This window comes from Capra hircus, chromosome 18 (genome assembly GCF_001704415.2).
Source record: "Capra hircus breed San Clemente chromosome 18, ASM170441v1, whole genome shotgun sequence".
In the NCBI taxonomy this organism is placed as follows: domain Eukaryota; kingdom Metazoa; phylum Chordata; class Mammalia; order Artiodactyla; family Bovidae; genus Capra; species Capra hircus.
Genome location: NC_030825.1, coordinates 16,102,586 through 16,120,462, shown reverse-complemented (window position 1 = coordinate 16,120,462; position 17,877 = coordinate 16,102,586). Strand labels below are relative to the sequence as shown.

At 58.5% G+C, this 17,877-nt stretch overlaps 1 protein-coding gene across 1 annotated transcript; it reads right to left on the bottom strand.

Annotated features, from left to right (window-relative positions):
- Positions 3,531–17,623, bottom strand: LOC102181148 (tubulin beta-3 chain). Its single transcript, XM_018063150.1, has 6 exons — positions 14,528–17,623; positions 14,211–14,257; positions 11,732–11,949; positions 6,261–6,369; positions 5,690–5,800; positions 3,531–4,936 (listed from the first exon to the last, which is right to left on the bottom strand). Exons 1-6 carry the CDS (start codon positions 15,475–15,477, stop codon positions 3,861–3,863), a joined length of 2,511 nt encoding a protein of 836 aa, XP_017918639.1. The 5' UTR covers positions 15,478–17,623; the 3' UTR covers positions 3,531–3,860.

Below are 17,877 nucleotides of genomic sequence, written 5' to 3'. Positions count from 1 at the left end.
CTGTGAGACAAGGGGCTGTTCAGTGCAGATGGGAGAGGTGTTGGAGAAGCCTACTGCTCTCCAGAGGCCCCTGCTATGGTTCTCTCCATACTTATTGTCACTGCCCAATGTCCTACATCTTGTACTTTTTCGCTTTATTTTTGTCTTTCTCCACAGGCACCCACAACCTCCACCTGGCACCAGAAACTAAAGGCTGCAGGCAAGGGTTTTGTTCGTTTTCTTCACTGCTTTGGGGCCTAGAACAGTTCCTAGGTACATAGGTGCTTAGTTTCAGGGACTAAGGAAGAGCTGGCCTCATTTCACTTGTGCCCCCGCTCCACCAACAGGGGCCCAGGCCGACTCTGACTCAGCAGGGAGAAGGCTGGCACAGCCCCAGAATGCAAGGAGCCAGACAGTAAACAAAGGTGCACATCAGTAAGAGACGTGAGGCACAGCAAGAAAATAAACAGGATGACAAGGTAGCCGACAGATTCTTACTCCCCAGTGCTCCCAAGGGTAAGAATGAGGGAGGTGGGGGACAGTTGGAGGGGATGTTCAGGAGCGGCCCTTGTAAACACGCTGGAAAGTGTGGGAATCTCGGGGAGACACTAAGCTGCCTCATAAATGGCTCCTGCTAGAGGAGAATACAGCCCTCCTCCAAAGGCCCTTGGAGAAGGAGACAGGGAAACGCACAGATGCACGCACACCCATGTCCCCATTGCACCTGGGCTCAGCAGCGCCCCAGGGAGCAGATTCCCACCCGTGTCAGGGTCCTGGTCTGAGGAGGGTGCCTTCACATCCCGCCCATGGTGACTCAATTCCCTTCAGCTCTGCCTGACTCTATCCAGTCTTGGACCCCCTGTAACTGTGATCCATCCTCTTTGGGAGGACCACCACCCCGGTCCCCACTTACACTTGTGCTGGCAGCAAACTCCACATCCAGTCGGCATGCTGGGTTTTATCACACTCATATGTGCACCCTCTCATTTATTATTATCTAAGCAAGATGTGTTCTTTTCAGTGAGTCCATCTGGAATTTCAACTCCCAAAATATGAGTAGGACATGTCCTTTTCCACTGGAGAAACTGCCCTAGAGAGGGGATGTGCCCTGCCAGGTGGCGTGACAGAGTTGAGGGTCACCTGCTTCCCACGCTCACTGTCCCCCTTCACATCTGCTGTGGTTCCCACCGTGGTGGGAGCAGTGACAACCCCAGTATCCTCCTGTGTTCCTGCCCCCAGCAGCTGGGGTCTTGGGGCAGCTTTGTCTATCTCCAGGCTTCAGCCTCTTCCTTGGAAGTATCCACCTCACAAGTCTGTGGGGATGTGTAACATAGTGGATGGTAAGTTTTAGGCGGCTGGGCCCCCCAAACAGGCCCAGTGCAGGGCTGGCCAGCCCCCAGCCTAGGATCACCCTAGCTTTGTAACTGAGGAGTAACCTCTTGGTACAAACATGTCCCCAGAAAGTATGCTATTTATTCATCATCTGAAATCCCAGTGTGACTGGGCATCCTGGATTTGCTTTGGCCGCCCTTCCCCTGGGTGTGAGGCCATCTGCTGGCCCCTGAGCAGCTCTGCATGCCAGGCTGAGGGTGCTGGGCCAAGACAGGTGTGTGCCCAGGTCTGGACACCCCTGGCCCATTACCAGGCTGAAAGGGACAGACTGATCTGAAGGCAAATAGCCCAGGAGATGCGTGGTGCCAAAGGCTGCCCAAGAGTGCCCGCTGTCAACACTGCACGGTGCTGGGCCGGTCAGAGCCCTCTGGGAGGCTCAGGTGAGACGGAGTAACCCCTGAGTGGGCTGCCCCCTCTTGTCCAGGTGTGCCTGCAAATACATACCCCTCAGCATAGTCACAGGTAAATGAGCACTAACACTTAGGGCTCTCATTACGGGCCACATGCTGTCCCAGCCACTTTCCGTGTGTGTTCCCAATTGCAGGTGCACAGCAAACCACTCTGAAATGCAGTGACGTGGAGCATAGCCATTCACCCTGCTCAGGGCCGCGTCTGCTCCACCACGCCTGTGCTCTAGGGTGAGGAGTGAGGCTATGATTGAGGAACACAGGAGAGAACTAAAAGGCCTCTCATCAGAAAGTGGGCTGGAGCCTCAAGGGGTAGGGCTGAGGGACTTGGCAAGGGGAGGTGAGGGGGTTGCTGGAGGAAGGACAGAGAGGACTCTCCCCAACAAGGGCTAGAGTGGGTGTGGTCCAGGGGAGAAGGCAGGGTGGCCCCAGCAGGCCAGCTTCATCTACGTGACCTGAGCCAGGATGATGTTCTCACCGTGCAGGTACTCAGGAGGGGTGTGTGATTGCGGCCATCTGAGCAAAGTGGAGAAACACATGGCCTGGGCCAGCCTCCTGCTGTGCTACCTGCCAACTGGCAGTGGGCAGAAGAGTCCCACTTCTTGCCGAGGAAACTGGTGGCCTCATTGTGAAGGTTAAACCCTCAGGAGAGATCCCACAAGACCATGGACTGAGAGCCCAGCATGATCACCGGGATATCAGAAGCCGGGGCACCCTTGTCAACACTCAGTGGGTGACTCAACCTTCTGGGGATCATGGGGAGCCTGGAGAACCTGGGTTGTGGACACTCTTCCCCCCAACGGCGTGGAGGCTGCAGCCTTGTGAAGGTGGGGTCAGAGGGCCCTGCACAGGCTCACACGCTGACAGCTGGCCACCTCCAGGACCAGCAGTGCAGTTCAAGCCACCCAGCACAGAGCAGGTGCCCAGAGCATCCGCTCCTGCCCGAGCCCAGGATGCAGGCCCTCTCGGGGCTTCTGTTCCCCAGTCCAGATCAGCCCCTTCGGCCTCTCTTTGCTCAGGTATCCACCCGGAGGAGAGCATGCAGGGGTGTCCTGGCTTCTAGGGGTGGGGTATGAGAAGGCTCAGGGCACCAGGGTTGAGGCTTGTCCAGCTCTATGCATGCTCACCTGGGCCCCAGGCAGACAACAACTCTGGGTTCTACTTCTCTCTCTGTAGGAGGAGGGGGCAGCCAGATTTGCCCCAATCTGTGGGACCCTGGGTGCCCTGCAGCCATGGAAATGATCTCCAGAAGGCACATGGGGCCAGAACTTTGCTCCCAGCACCCCTGCACCCAGGTGCGGTGGCCACAACTTGCTGACCCAAACAGCCCTTCCCCAGGGTTCAAACCCCCACCTTCCAACACACCACATTTTCTGGGGGAATCCTCAAGCTCCTTACTTCCTCACACTTGTTTGGGTCTCGGCCACCTGCCTCTAATGTCTGGCACACAGAGAAGCCAGGGGAAAGCTCTCCACCATGAGTCACCCTGGAGGGTTGTCCTGAGCTGCCTGACAGCCCATCTGGGGTTCGAGGATGAGGCTCCTCCAGGCCTGGCCATCTCTCCCAACACCACCACCAGTAGCTCCCCTGCCATGGGCAGCACCTTGAGACACCTGCAGTTTCCAAGCACAGGCCCGTCTCAACCCCTCCCACTTGTCACTTGTCCTGCTTCCACCAGGCCTCCCCATCTGCCCTCCTTACCTCTTCTGGCCCCATCCTTCTAGAAAAAGAGGAAAACTCCAGCACCAGGCATGGGTATCTGACAGCAATAAATTTATTAAATATTCCCCCCCAAATATAAACAGAAACCAGTTTAAAAAAAAAAACAAAACATGAAACATCAGGCCTGGAGCTAACAATAAAGCAGAGACAGGAAACGGATTTGACCTAAGGCGGAAGATAGCTGAGAGAACTCACGCAGGGCAGGGATGCTGTAAATACTGGAGGAAAAACACTTGGGAGCCCCAGGGTGACATGACTGAACCTCGTGGGGGTGAGATTGGGGGTGTGTCAGTGGCTACATGGCTCGGGGGACAGACCACTTGGTCCTGGCCGCAGCCGCGTCCCACCCCTTCAGCTGCTTCACTTGGGGCCCTGGGCCTCGGATTCCTCCTCATCGTCTTCGTACATCTCACCCTCCTCCTCGGCCGTGGCGTCCTGGTACTGCTGGTACTCGGACACCAGGTCGTTCATGTTGCTCTCAGCCTCGGTGAACTCCATCTCGTCCATGCCCTCGCCTGTGTACCAGTGCAGGAAGGCCTTGCGCCGGAACATAGCCGTGAACTGCTCTGAGATGCGCTTGAACAGCTCCTGGATGGCTGTGCTGTTGCCAATGAAGGTGGAGGACATCTTCAGCCCGCGGGGTGGGATGTCACACACAGCCACCTTCACGTTGTTGGGGATCCACTCCACGAAGTAGCTGCTGTTCTTGCTCTGGATGGCCAGCATCTGTTCGTCCACTTCCTTCATGGACATGCGGCCTCGGAAGACGGTAGCCACAGTGAGGTAGCGGCCGTGACGCGGGTCACAGGCTGCCATCATGTTCTTGGCATCGAACATCTGCTGGGTGAGCTCAGGGACAGTCAGCGCCCGGTATTGCTGGCTGCCGCGGGCAGTGAGCGGGGCGAAGCCGGGCATGAAGAAGTGCAGGCGCGGGAAGGGCACCATGTTCACGGCCAGCTTGCGCAGGTCGGCGTTGAGCTGGCCCGGGAAGCGCAGGGAGGTGGTGACCCCACTCATGGTGGCTGACACCAGGTGGTTGAGGTCCCCGTAGGTGGGCGTGGCCAGCTTGAGGGTGCGGAAGCAGATGTCATACAGTGCCTCGTTGTCGATGCAGTAGGTCTCGTCCGTGTTCTCCACCAGCTGGTGGATGGACAGCGTGGCGTTGTAGGGCTCCACCACCGTGTCTGACACCTTGGGCGAGGGCACCACGCTAAAGGTGTTCATGATGCGGTCAGGGTACTCCTCGCGGACCTTGCTGATGAGCAGTGTGCCCATGCCCGAGCCTGTGCCACCACCCAGGGAGTGGGTCAGCTGGAAGCCCTGCAGGCAGTCGCAGTTCTCGCACTCCTTCCGCACCACATCCAGGACCGAGTCCACCAGCTCGGCACCCTCCGTGTAATGGCCCTTGGCCCAGTTGTTGCCAGCCCCACTCTGACCTGTGGGGGGGAGGGCAGGGGGATACAGACGGGGTTACAGCTCCAGCACCGGCCTGAACAGCCCGCCTCAGAGAGCAGCTGAGGAGGCAGCTCGGTGCCTGTTCTGCCCTCCATGAAGTGGGGGCATGCAACTCTCACTTCCATGGCTCTTTGCACCAGCCACACTGCACGCTGGGGATGTCACCCCCGGCACCTAGTGCTCTGGGATCTGGACACACACAGCTTCTGGAGCTTCTGCTTCTGCTCTGCCTCAGGAGGAACTCCTAGTGGAACTGGTCCACCCAGTCCTCCAGTCCACCCACCCTCTAGCCCGCTGTGCTGGAAGGGTAAACTACAACCCTGAGTGCCTCGCAGCTCAGGATCAGGATGTGGGCCATGCCCATGTACTGGGTGCTGAGCTCTAGGAGGTGAAAGTGGGGTGAGACCCTCCACCTATCACCGTCGTGGGCATGAGGACTGGCAACCCCTGACCCCAGCAATGCAGAATACTCATGAGCTGGTGTGCTCTGGAGACCCCTTCCAGCTCTCTAACATCCTGTAAGCTTTGTTGCACACACCGCGCTGCTTGAAATCACAAGTGTCTGTTTCAAAACTGCACAAAACTCTTTCTCTGGGACTCTTTCGCTGCAAATCGGGGAACTCAGTGATGCTCTGCAGCGTTGTGGGCAGAGGTAACTCTGCCCTTGTTTCTGTTGATCTGGGTTTGCTGGTGGTGGGATCCACCATGAGAAGGTGGGGACAAGGGAAACTTACCAAAGATGAAGTTGTCAGGCCTGAAGAGGTGCCCAAAGGCCCCAGACCGGACGCTGTCCATGGTTCCAGGCTCGAGGTCCACCAGGATGGCTCGAGGCACATATTTGTGTGCTGAGAGGAGAGGGGTGGGTTACATGGATCACAGAAGTTACGCACCCTTTCTGCCTCATGCTCTCACCTAAAAGCTTAGACTCTGGGATCAGAGAGGCAGGGATCACATGTGACAAGGAGGTCATGGTTGACACCTGGACATGGGCAGGTGTCCCTGAGGGCACCATTTCACACCAGCTTCTGAATGGCCCCTGACTGACCTCTCCAGATAACCCCTGCTCTGGACCCTCCATGGGCCTCCTGAAGGGTCTTTGGGACCCTGCCTAGCCCTGGTCATTCCCCTACATGTGTCTCATGGCCATTAAACACACTTGCATCTCACTAGGGTGACTGGGATTCCTTATTTTACTCTGTTAGTCTCTGGTTACACCTGCCAGCCAAGGGAAGGAAGGCAGGGATGCTGGGACCCAGCAGTCAAGGCCCCCACCCCACCCCCACCCGGTCAAGGAGGGGGACTCACAAGAAGCCTCATTGTAGTAGACACTGATGCGCTCCAGCTGCAGGTCTGAGTCGCCCACATAATTGCCACTGGGGTCTATCCCGTGTTCATCGCTGATGACCTCCCAGAACTGCAGGGAAAGGAAGGGCCAGTTGGTGGTCATGACCCCTGGCAAAGCCCGCTCTCTGGTAGCCTCAAGGCCCTGGTATAAAATGAGCGATGTGGACCCAAAGCCTGCACTAGTCCCTTTGAGTGACTTTGAAAAAGAGCCCCAGTTGTGTCATCAAGAGAATTGTCATAATAAAAAGTATGCATGTCCATGGAGACTAGAGCCCTCAGGGCGGATCCGTGCCCAACTGACACAGACCTAGGCCCCAGACCCAGCTCTCCACTTGCTGACAGGGGCCTTGAAAGTCCACTTCTCCATGAGAGGGTCAGCAGCAAACACCCACCTGGGGGATTTTTTTAACTTTCCCTCTTTTTAGATGAGAAAACTGAGGCCCAGGAAGGCAAGTGATGGAGAGCAGGCCTAGGATATGCAAACCCTTCAGTGTCGAGCATAGGCCGTCTAGTGCCAGGGCCTGGAAGCAGCCCACAGCAGCAGCCTCAGCCCACGGGGGCCCTGCATGGGGAGTGACTCACCTGGGCTCACCCAGCCTGTCTGAGTTGAGATGGTGTAGCCCCAGTTTCAAGGGCTCACTCACCACACTGCAATCTGCCCTGTTTGCCCTGGGCAGAACCCACAGCGCTTCTCTCAGGACTAAGGCAGGACAGGGTCTTGCTTTCAAGTTGGACCACCCCTTCCCAGTGTGACCTTGGCCAAGCCCTGAAGCTTCTGTGTCTCAGGGCCTTGGGCCTGAAGGCCCAAAGGCCTGAAGATGAAGTCTGATTGCTGTGAGAATAAATCCATTTACTCTGGATGGGGAATGCTGTATGGGGCTCATAGTTGTTTAGTAACTCAGTCATATCTGACTCTCTGTGACCCCACGGACTGTAGCCTACCAGGTTCCTCCATCTACGGGATTCTCTAAGCAAGAACACTGGAGGGGGTTGCCATTTCCTTCTAGAAGCAGGGGATCTTGCCAACCCAGGGATCTAACCCAGGTCTTGGCATTGCAGGCAGATTCTTTATCTGACAAGCCAGAAGGGAAGCCTGGTCCTGGTTGTGAGGAGAGGCTTTTACCCTGCACACTCTTTGGTGGTTTTTGGTTTTTATCACATGCACTTGTTAACTTTTCAAAAGAAAAGAAAAAGATTATTTAAAATTTTTAAAACTTTTTTAATTTTAGGGACCTCCCTGGTGGTCCAGTGGCTAACACTCTGCACTTCCAATGCAGGAGCCCAAGGTTTGATCCCTAGTCAGGGAACTCAGATCCTACATGCCGCAGCTAAGACCCAGCACAGCCAAATAATATATATATATATATATATAATTAAAAGACTAAAAATTTAAAACCCGAAAAATATGAAGAGTCATTATTATCAAATGCACAGAGGAATCTTGGCAGTTCACCCAGAGAGACTGTTGGCAAAGTTCAGTTCTCAGCTGGTCTTTGTGATTTGTGTCATTGATAAGTTTTCTTCTTTCTCCCTGCATTAGGTATGTGTTAATGCTGTAATTGGAGGTGTTACTGAGGCCTTCTGGACCTGATCAGAGCTTTAAATCACTGCTTGGCTCCAGGACCTTGGCCCACAGCCCTGGGACATCCACAACCCCTGTAGAGAGGGAATGAGCTTGAGATGGCAGGTGAGGGGGCAGCAGAGAGCGACTCAGTCGCCCAGCCACCAATACATCTATGGAGTTCTCTGGAACTCATGTATGGAATGCAACAGACCAGAGTGCGTGCCACTTCTCAGGACCTCCATTTTCTCATCTGTAAAGTAGACAGGACGACAGTACTCACTTCAAGTGGTCAACTCAAGGCCTGACAAATAAAAGCGTTCAGCAAACGTTGGTCTCACCAAGTTAAAAGTCCTTAGGCTACTATCTAAATTTGTCAAGCCTTATTCACTGACAAGGACTTCGCTGGTGGCTCAGACAGTAAGGAATCTGCCTGCAATGCAGGAGGCCAAGGTTCAACCCCTGGGTTGGGAAGATCCCCTGGAGAAGGGAATGGCAACCCACTACAGTATTCTTGCCTGGAGAATTCCATGGACAGAGGAGACTATTGAGCTACAGTCCTTTGGGTCACAAATGGTCAGACATGACTGAGCAACCAACGCACATTCACTGATAAATAAAATAAAAAGTACTTTAAAAAATCAATATATTTTGGAATACTGTAGCACAATAAAAGATTATCACTGGTATGAGTAGATCTCCAAGGCACATCCTTGGGGGGAAAGGCACATGGCAAGGATATTCAGGGTAAAAAGGGCACCTCACAGCAGATGCTGTAATTCTTATGCATAGGTGCACATGCACAGAAAATGGACTAGAATAAGGAAAAAAAACTTGCTCCACCCAGAAAAGGGGGACCACCAGGGGGAGGTGCTTAAACAAGCACTTTATCTGCAATGCTTCAACGTCTTAGAAGGGACATATGTTAATAATAGCTTTAGTAGTTAAAACGAATATAAATTGCAATTTAAAATATTATTAATAAAAGCTTAGCAGAATATATTACATGTATTATATAACATTAATAAACAACAAAATACTATATTATAAATTAAATAATGATTATGATCATCACCACAGATGAGAAGTGGCGCGTGGACCCCAGGGTCCAGGCCAGGCTATTTCACACGCTCAATTGTAGCTCCCGCGGCGCTGTCCGTGGTGCTGACGGTCGCCGCGCCCACACCTGGGGCGGGGAGGCAGAGGGGCGCACACACACAGAGGAGCCCAAAGCAAGCTGAGTGTGCAGCTCCAGAGGGAGGGCTGGCCCGACTCCCGGGCTTAAGCCCCTCTAGGACTCCACGCCCTTCCCCACCAGGCTCACAGCATCAGTGGGCGTGTGGGGGTGGGGTCGGAAACCAGAAACTTCCTCCTCCCATTGGCTGTCATGGCCAGGGCCGTGTCTCCGAGGCCCCGCCCAGCGGTCAAGGAGGGGGGGCAGACAAAGGCTCCGGGACCGCCCTACCCGCTAGGCGAGGGGGGTGGGGTACTCTCACTCCTCGCCCCGTGGTGGGGGCTGGGGGCTCCCCGCCCATCCTGATGTGCCTACACAGGCCTGGATTCACACCCGTGCCCTGCGGGGAGGGTAGCACCCTGCCTCACCGCAACCTCGAGAGGCACAGTGAGGGACGCACCTGGCACAGTGCCTAACACATTCTCTCCTAGCCCTGATCGCCCAGACTTCCCCTCCTCCCTCCATAACCCCTCCCATCCCGACCCCACCCGCAGCCAGGACCCTCCCCATAGCAGGCAGCCTGCCTCCAAGTAGGGTAACAGCCTACCTGTAACAGTCTGGCGGCACCCCGCCCGGCCCCCACCAGTCAGCGGCCACTGGCAACTGGAGGGAAAAGTTTGGTCTCCCTCCCCCAAGAGCCCACACCTGTGTGGGAGCAGGAAACGGCCAGACCCTGTCCACAGGCCGCTGTTGAGCGCCTGTGCAGGCAAATGCCCCCACCGGGCTTTGAGCTCTTCCAGCTTGGTTGCCCAGGTGCTCCAGGGCAGGGGGGCCAGAAGGAAACCACTTGACTGCCTCCTTCGCTCACTGCTTCCCCTCCTCCCAAATCCACTTCTCTTTTGTACTGTTAAAAAGCATCAGATACTACTTTTAAAAACAAACAAGAGTTAAGGAAATTAACCTCAAATGAATAAGAAGTAATGAGGAAAACCCAAAGGACACGGAACTTGAAGCAGGAAAAAAAATCTCTGCAGAGGACACTGCCCAGCACTCAGGCAGCTGCCCCTGTCCCCCCTGCCCATCCCTACCCCCACCCCACCCCGCCCCTTGGGGCTGCAGCTGGGCATGAACCTACCTTTGCCCGATCGGTGCCCGTGCAGCCGCAGAAGGAAACAGAGCAACCCGACCAACACTTCCCCAGGCTTGCGATGGAACTCGGGTTGCCCTCCTTCCCATCACTGACCCCTGACCCTCAGAGGAGCAGATGCTCAGGGCAGGCCTGGCCTCTGTGGCCACAGTAATGAGTCTTTGGCCCCTCCTGCCCAGCCAGGGCATCTGTCAGTGACGGCCCCCAGAGGCCTGATTTAATTTGAGGCCTGGGTCCCCCAGGCCTCCCCTCCCCCAACTCCCTTCCTCGGGCAGACACAGCTGTCTCCTCAGTGATTAGGGTGTCTCCCCACCAGGCCCTCCTCCCATCCGAGGCGCCACCACCCTAGAGCCCAAGTTGCAATTTACATGTCAGCCACGTGGCTGCCCCAGCCCTGTTGTAATTAGCTTTTTGTTCTTGCCTGGTTTCCATGGCAACAGCCTCCGGAGGCAGGCTTTCCTGGTCCCTTCCCCTCCAGGACCTGTCTCCTCCCACTTTCTCCTTTGGGAACCTACTCCACACCATCCCGGCTGGGCCCCTGGCCTTGGTGCTGACAAAGGGCAGTAGGCCCCACCCACTCAGCCTGAGCCTTGTGCTGGGTGGGCACCTGCAGGGACCGAGAGCCGGAGAGTGGAGAGGCTCCGTCTCCACTTGCTGTGTGACCTTGGGCAAGGAACAGCGTCTCTGGACCTGGGGATACCACACTTGCCTCCTGGGTTGGGGGCGGGGTGGGGGGAACGTGGCCTGAGCGCCTCAATCCCGACATCTGTGAGGGGGGCTAACAATGAAGGGGAGGGGCCTAGCAGGGAAGCAGCTCTGGACCGCGCCCCTCCAGCCCGGCTTTGTTCCCACCACCGACCCCTAGACCTGCCGTCCCTAAGTGGGGTTGGGGGAGGGGTGACCCGGGAGGTGCTACGCCGAGGGAGAGCCCAGTCCTGGACCAAGGTCATTCTGAGTCCGGGCACAGTTCCTTCCCCAACAAAGGAACAGGGCGGGGCCAGGGAGCTGAAGATTGTCAAAGCTAGCTAGGGGAATGGGGGCGGCTCTGAACGGTCGGGGGACATCAAGCTCCTGGCGTGGGAGGGCAGAGGGAATCGTTATGGCTCTTGGGGGCGCCCCACCCGAGCCTGTCCACCCCACCCATCTCGCCCGAGGCCGAGTTGCGACCCCAGAAAAGAGGGCCACGCCCAGCCAGCGCCTTCCACTTGCACCTGCAGCTGCGGGGGGCTGGAGAGTAGGGAGCCGCTGACCTGCGCTGTGCCTCCGGCAGGCCCGAGGTAACCCGGGCGGGGCAGCGGAAAGGCCGGGGTAGGACTGGCAGAGGGGCGACCCGGCGTCCCGGCCGCTCGCCAGCAGCGGGGACGATCCCGTCCGTTTCTCCTGGTTTTCGTAGTGGTGAGCCGGGCTTGGGGTGCCGCTGTGCGCACAAAACGCCTCCCCGCTGCTTCCCTCCCTCGGGACCCGCTCGCGCTGGGGACGCGGGAGGCGCGCTGGGGATGCGGGACACGCTCCCAGTGCGGGGCCCGGCACACGGAGCCACGCAGCCTCACCTTGGCCCCGATCTGGTTGCCGCACTGGCCGGCCTGGATGTGCACGATCTCCCTCATGCTCGGTGCTATGGCGGGCGGCTGCGAGACGCGAGCGGACCGGCTGCAGCTGGCTGCGGAGGCTCTGCCGCCCCCGCCGCCCGCTCTTATAGGCGGGGCCCCGCCCGCCTCGCCCGGCCCGGCGTCATCGCGCGCGGCCAATCCCCGGGCGCCGCCGAAGACTGCGGCACCGGCTGCAGCAAGCATCCGTGCCGCGCATCCCCGCTCGACCGCGCGCTGCGGCGGCGCCGCCTCCCTCCGCTACCCGGTCTCTGGACTCCGCGCATCGGGAAGGCGGGGCTGGTGAGCTCCAGGGAGGACAATAGAAGCCCCCCTTGGCCCTTGACCCCCGCCCCGACTGCCCTCTGTTCCCCTTCCCAGCGGGAGCCTCACCCCTCGGCGCAGCAAGGAAGGTCTTTCTTGTGCATATCTGATTAGGGACCAACCCCATGTTCCCACACCGGAAGGCCAGAAGGGACGCCTCCCAGCAGCCCTCCTTTGTCAGAAGGGGCAGACCAGGTACTCTGAGCTTTGCCCGCAGCCTTTGATGGTGGGGGAGGCAGGCAAGGCTGCAGCGGGCGCTAGATTCTCTCCAGAAGAAAGCAAGCTGGGGCAAGGCTCCTAGACGTCTGAGTCAGAAGGGCGGTGGCTGCAGGAGTTGGAGGTGGGTTCCTATGGCAGTTCTGTCACTGCTCATCTCTGCAGTGGGGTGCCACCTGTCCCTGCTGCCCCAGGGCACTGCCATGACATTCCAGGTGGACCTATTGCGATTGGGTGCTTTGAACCCCTGCCAGACACGCACCTGAATGTAGCTGCTGCTTAATGAGCACTGGTGTCCAGGATTGTCATAAGGACACAAACAAGCCAGACACAGAACTATCAGCCTGGGGGGTGGTGTGTCTGACTCACTCTTTGCTGTCACTCGTACCCCTGGAGTCTTGGTCCAAATGAGGCCAAGTAAATTCAGTGGGTGGGGAGAGGCTCTGTAAGGAGTTGGTGTTTGCAGACGGGAGACGTCACTGTCAGAAAAGAAGAGACTCACGGTACACACCCTGGAGGACACCACCAGTCTCCTGAGGTCAGAGGGTAGAGCGAATCCACCTACAAGAAAGCCCGTCTTACATTTCAGTGACAGAAGCCTCTGGAAGGCTTTCAGCCACAGCGTGTATAGCCTGTTTCCATATGCTCACACTGCTTGTGGGTGCCCCTTTTTCCCCTCATGAAGCTCCCCAACTTGGCAAGTCTGGAAGGGTCTTTTGTTCTCAAGAGATGCCCCTCCCCCACAATGTGTCTCTGATGTGGTTTCCTGTGTTTGGTTTCCAGCTGCCTGGGGCCCCTCCCTGCCCCCATTCAGGGGGTCCTTTTCCCTGGAAGGAAGAAGCTTTGCACCCAGTTGAGCAGGACCCATCACCCACCTGCCGCCCTGCGGGATGGCTCCCGGCCAGGACTGCTCCCCCTCCGTCCCCAGAGGAATTGAGGCTGGCTCGAGGCTGACTCATCATCCATCTCCCAGCAAAGGCCGGCCCTGCCGGGAACCAGCTCCCAGCCCTGAGGCCAACAGTCGGGTGGTGCTACCAGGGTAGGGGACTGGCCAGGGGGCTGCAGGGCTGGCTGGTACCCCTGCTTTTCATCCATAAGCCTGTCCCAGCAAGAGGGTAGGGCATATGCTCTGTCTGTGGAGGAATGGGGTGGGGGGGCAGAGGGAGGACCCAGTCCAAACCCCTGGGGCTTGGACACCTCTTTAGCCCCTGGACAGCCACACCCTATTCTGGGCAGTTTGTCTCACATCTCCCAGGGCTGGCGGGGCACTAACCCTTCTCCCAGCAGGACGGAACTTAAGAGCAGACCCCAGCCTCTGGGCCACCCTGCAGCAGATATGGAGGCTGAGAGAGGGCCATGTTCTGGCCAGAGTCACACACCCATGGTCCGGTCCTGCCTCTGCTGCAGCTGAGGGCAGCTGGGCAGTGCCAGGGTCTTGTCACAATGGAGGTGACTTGGGGTGGGGAACCTCTGGGCTGGGGTTTGCACCACAGACAGAATGCAAAGACACAGGATGGAGTGGGTGTGACTGGGATCTCCTCGCCCTCCCCCAGGTGAGCCCTCTGACACTGGGGGCTGTGGTGTCATGACCTGGGCAGATGAGCCATGTTTTCTGACTGGCTCCTGGGACTTAGATCTTTCCCCTCTTCACCACACCCCTACTCCTCCACCCCAAGCTTCAGGCAATTTCCGGAAAGAGGCAAGAAAGATGGGAAGGAGGTTGCACCAAGCATCACATTTATTAATACTGCTGCACTGCTTCCTGGCCCTGGAGCCTGCATACTGGCTGCTGGGTCCCCAGAGCAGGCCTGGCTGGGGTGTCTGCCAAATGCATGTGCTGCTCGCAGACGGGCTGAGCCCAACTCCCAGTCACCACAGAGCGTTAGAAGAGAGAAGCCCCCACCTCCTCCTGTGCTGGTCATGAAGTCCTTGGAGCGGGACTTCCCACAGCTTTGGGCAGGGTGGGGTGTGGGCACCGGCCCCGGAGTGGGTCTCTGGATGGAGGGGTGGGGACCCTCCTTTCTAGGTGTGGGAGGCCGTGCCGCACCATCTCCCCAGCCTCCTCATTCTGCACAGCCTCCTGGAGAGTCCTGTGATTCCCCTCTCAGGCCCCTGAAGGCCTGTGTACCCTCACCTTCAGAGATGGTCTAGCGATCCTCTTTGTCAAGGGACTGCCCCAGCCTTCCAGGCCTGGGCACACAATGGCACTGCCACCCTCACCAGGAGCACTGCAGCACCTCTTGGAGCGTCTTCCGGAGCTCCTGGCTGCGGAAGGCATAGATGAGGGGGTCCACAATGGCGTTGCAAATGATGAGGGCCAGGAAGAGGTTGAAGTTCTTGAAGATGCAGCCACAGGTGGGGTGCTGGGGGCAGAGGACGATGAGCGAGAGGTGCAGAAAGAAGGGGCCCCAGCAGAGGAAGACGACGCCCAGCAGGATGGTGAGGGTGGCAGCGCCCTTGAGGCCAAAGCCCTGATGAATGGGGCGCTGCCTCTTCTGGAGCCGGGCGATGCCCCGGGCATGCTGGCAGGCCCGGGCCAGCATGTGGACATAGAGGACGGCCATCAGGGCCAGCATGGCTATGAAGAAGCCAACGAGGCACAGCAGGACGACCGTGTGGTTGTAGTAGGTGATGGAGAGCACGCTGGTGAGGATGCTGGCCACCCAGATGGCTGCAATGATCCTCCACGCGCGGGGCAGTGTCACGACACTGTGGTACCGCAGGGCGTAGAAGATGGAGATGTAGCGGTCCACAGCGATGGCACCCAGGAAGCAGAGGCTGGACACCATGGAGCTGCAGATGAGCACGTCAATGACATTGTCCAGCTGCTGTACCACGGCCGCCCGGGTGGCCAGGACACCAGCCTCCAGCAGCAGCATGACTGCCGTCTCCAGCACGTTGCTGACGCTCACCAGCAGGTCGGACATGGCCAGGCAGCAGATGAAGTAGTACATGGGGGAGTGCAGGTTGCGGTTCTTGGCGATGGCAGCCACCACCAGCACGTTCTCCACAAGACTCACCAGCCCCAGGCTGAGAAAGAGCCCGTCAGGGATGGACACCTCCAGGCACTGGGGCCCTGTCCGATTGGGGGCCAGTGTGAGGGGGAGGGTGGCTGGGGGTGTGCAGTTAAGGGAACCCAGCAGCCGCCTCGGGGAGCCGAGTGCAGGCATCGTCCCGCAGGGAGCAGGAAAGGGTGCTTGCTCTCAGGGTCCTGCTCAACTCATGGCTCCCCTGGGAGGAGCCTCACACCGCCCCCTCCCTGGCTGGACAAATGTCGGCCCAGGCATGGCCCCAAGCTCGTGGGGCCAGCCCTCTGGGTGCAGTGTCGCTCTTCCGCCCTCAGTCCGCCTCCCTGCCTCTTCTCTGGATGTGCAGTTGCCCACAGGCAGACGTTTCTGGGCCGCTTGCTTCCTCCTGTCCTGTGGGGACCTCCTGCCTTACCCGGCCGCGGTGGGCTGAGGTCCAGGGAGAACAGAGCCTTCCTTGGCATCTTTAAAGTCGTCACGGAGTCCGTCCCTCCTCCTGAAGGTGGCCACATGATGGGCGTGTGCCGGGCTGCAGCGAGGTCCGCCACCTGGTGGCGCAGGCGGAACCCGGGCCTGTCAGACCAAGGCAGTCGGCCTGTGCAGCAGTTGGTGCTCGGCCAACGGGTGCTCCAGGCGATGCAGGTGGTGGGTGGGGGCCCTGCAGACCTGCCTGAGACCTCCAACCCTCTTCCAAGCCCAACATAAAACCATTACCTCCTCCCTGAAGCCGTCCAATCTTGCCTCAGGAACCCACAGCCTGGCCCTAGCCACCCTCCCCCTAACTCATGTTAAAGGCTGGCTGAGGGCAACCCCGCCCAAGGACTCCCAGCCCCATCACTGCACTGTGGCTTCTCTCTGGGGTGCGGGGGCTGGGGGGGGGCACTGCCAGTCCTTCCCTGACAGCCCCCATTTCCTCTGTGAAAGGTCACCACAGCCGGCCCAGAGCCAGCAACCACTTCAAGGACAAACCTTTGTCTGCAGCCGCTTGCCAGCCCCCCAGCACTTTCTCACTGAGGAGTGCGTGGTGCTGACGACAAACCCTCCTAGGAGGAGGGTGGGGTGTACAGGCCGACCCACCGGGGGGTGGCGGGGAGTCAGAGGTGGGCTGATGGGGCTGGTATGCTACGGGTGCTGGTCTGTCAGGGTCTCTCCTCCTCCCGCCAGACGGGCAAGGCCCACACCTGCGCCGTGCCCTCCTCCCTTCCCTGTGCAGGACTCACATGGCCCTCTCCTTTGTGGCTCTGTTGATGCTGTTTATTGAAGCATGTGGCAGGTGAGAGACAGTACACAAGTTATAAACACACAGGTTGGTGCATGCCGCATCCAGCATCCTTGGGACTGCAGCACTCCGTAACCAGTCAACCTAACAGGACCACACCAGACTCTCCGGGGCGCCTCCTGCCCAGCAGCCACTCCCTGACCATCGTTCTTGCCATTTTAGAACCTGTGCCATAGGACTCGGGGCCCGTCCTCACTCAGCACTGAGGCACTCTCTTGGCTGCACTCAGTGGTTGGCACAGCACTGGCCACGTGGGCATCTGGGCGGCTCCTGTTTGTCACAAACATTGCTGCTGGGTGACACCACCTGGTCAGAGCCACACTTTCAGCTTTGGTAGATTCAGGGAAACCCTTTTACCTGCTGGCGGACTGTTTGCCTGTTCCTGGCTGGGCACGAGCTTCCCACCCCCAAAGGAGAAAAGGGTCCCAGAAGAGGACCACGCAAGAGCCACGGCAAGGCCTGTGCTGGGACCTCAGCCCTGAACCAGCCACGCGAGCCTAGGACTCCCCAGGTACCAACCAAGGCCACTGGGTGAGTGGCATCCTGCCTTCAGCTTCCATGTCATTGCTGCCCCATAAATGAGGCCTTTGAGCTGCCTGCGCCTCTCCAACCCCCAGTCGCCCAGCCTGAGACTTCAAAGGGCGTGAGAACTGGGCTGCCTTTGCCAGGAGCCACAGCCCTCTTCCTGGGGAGGCCTCGCAACTCCCCATCTGGTGCTCACCCGCAGGCGGGGGACAGCGGGACCGCCGAGCTGCGATTGGTCACGGTCCTGGGAACCATCCATGCAAACCCACAGCTAGCCCTGCAGTCCGTCCGCCTCTGCCCCCGGGAGTAAACGAGTGAGGGGAGACAGGCAGGGCGGGGGGCATGGCCACCCTCTCAGAGGACACACCACGTGAGACCATGTGCCGACCGCATGTGGAGGCTGAGTGGGAACCCCAGAACCAGAAGAGGGCCAGGCACACAGAGGCTCGTCCCATGAGGGAGCTCCTGGGAGCCAGAGCCTGAGGAGCCTCTGCCTGCAGAACTGAGGGGTGCCTGCACGCAGCCAGTCACACCAGCGCAGCCTGCCTTCAAGGAGTCACCCGAGGGCAGCCATGGGAACATGCTGCCGCACCCCCACTCCCCAACCCACCCCGCAGGGAGAGCTCAGGAAGGCCTGGCCCGGAGTCAAGTCATAGGGTCTTGGTTCAAGAACTCTTCTTTTGAACTTGGGGAAGGAAGCGGCTTTTGTGCCCGTTCTTTGGTGCTTGTGCTGAAGACCT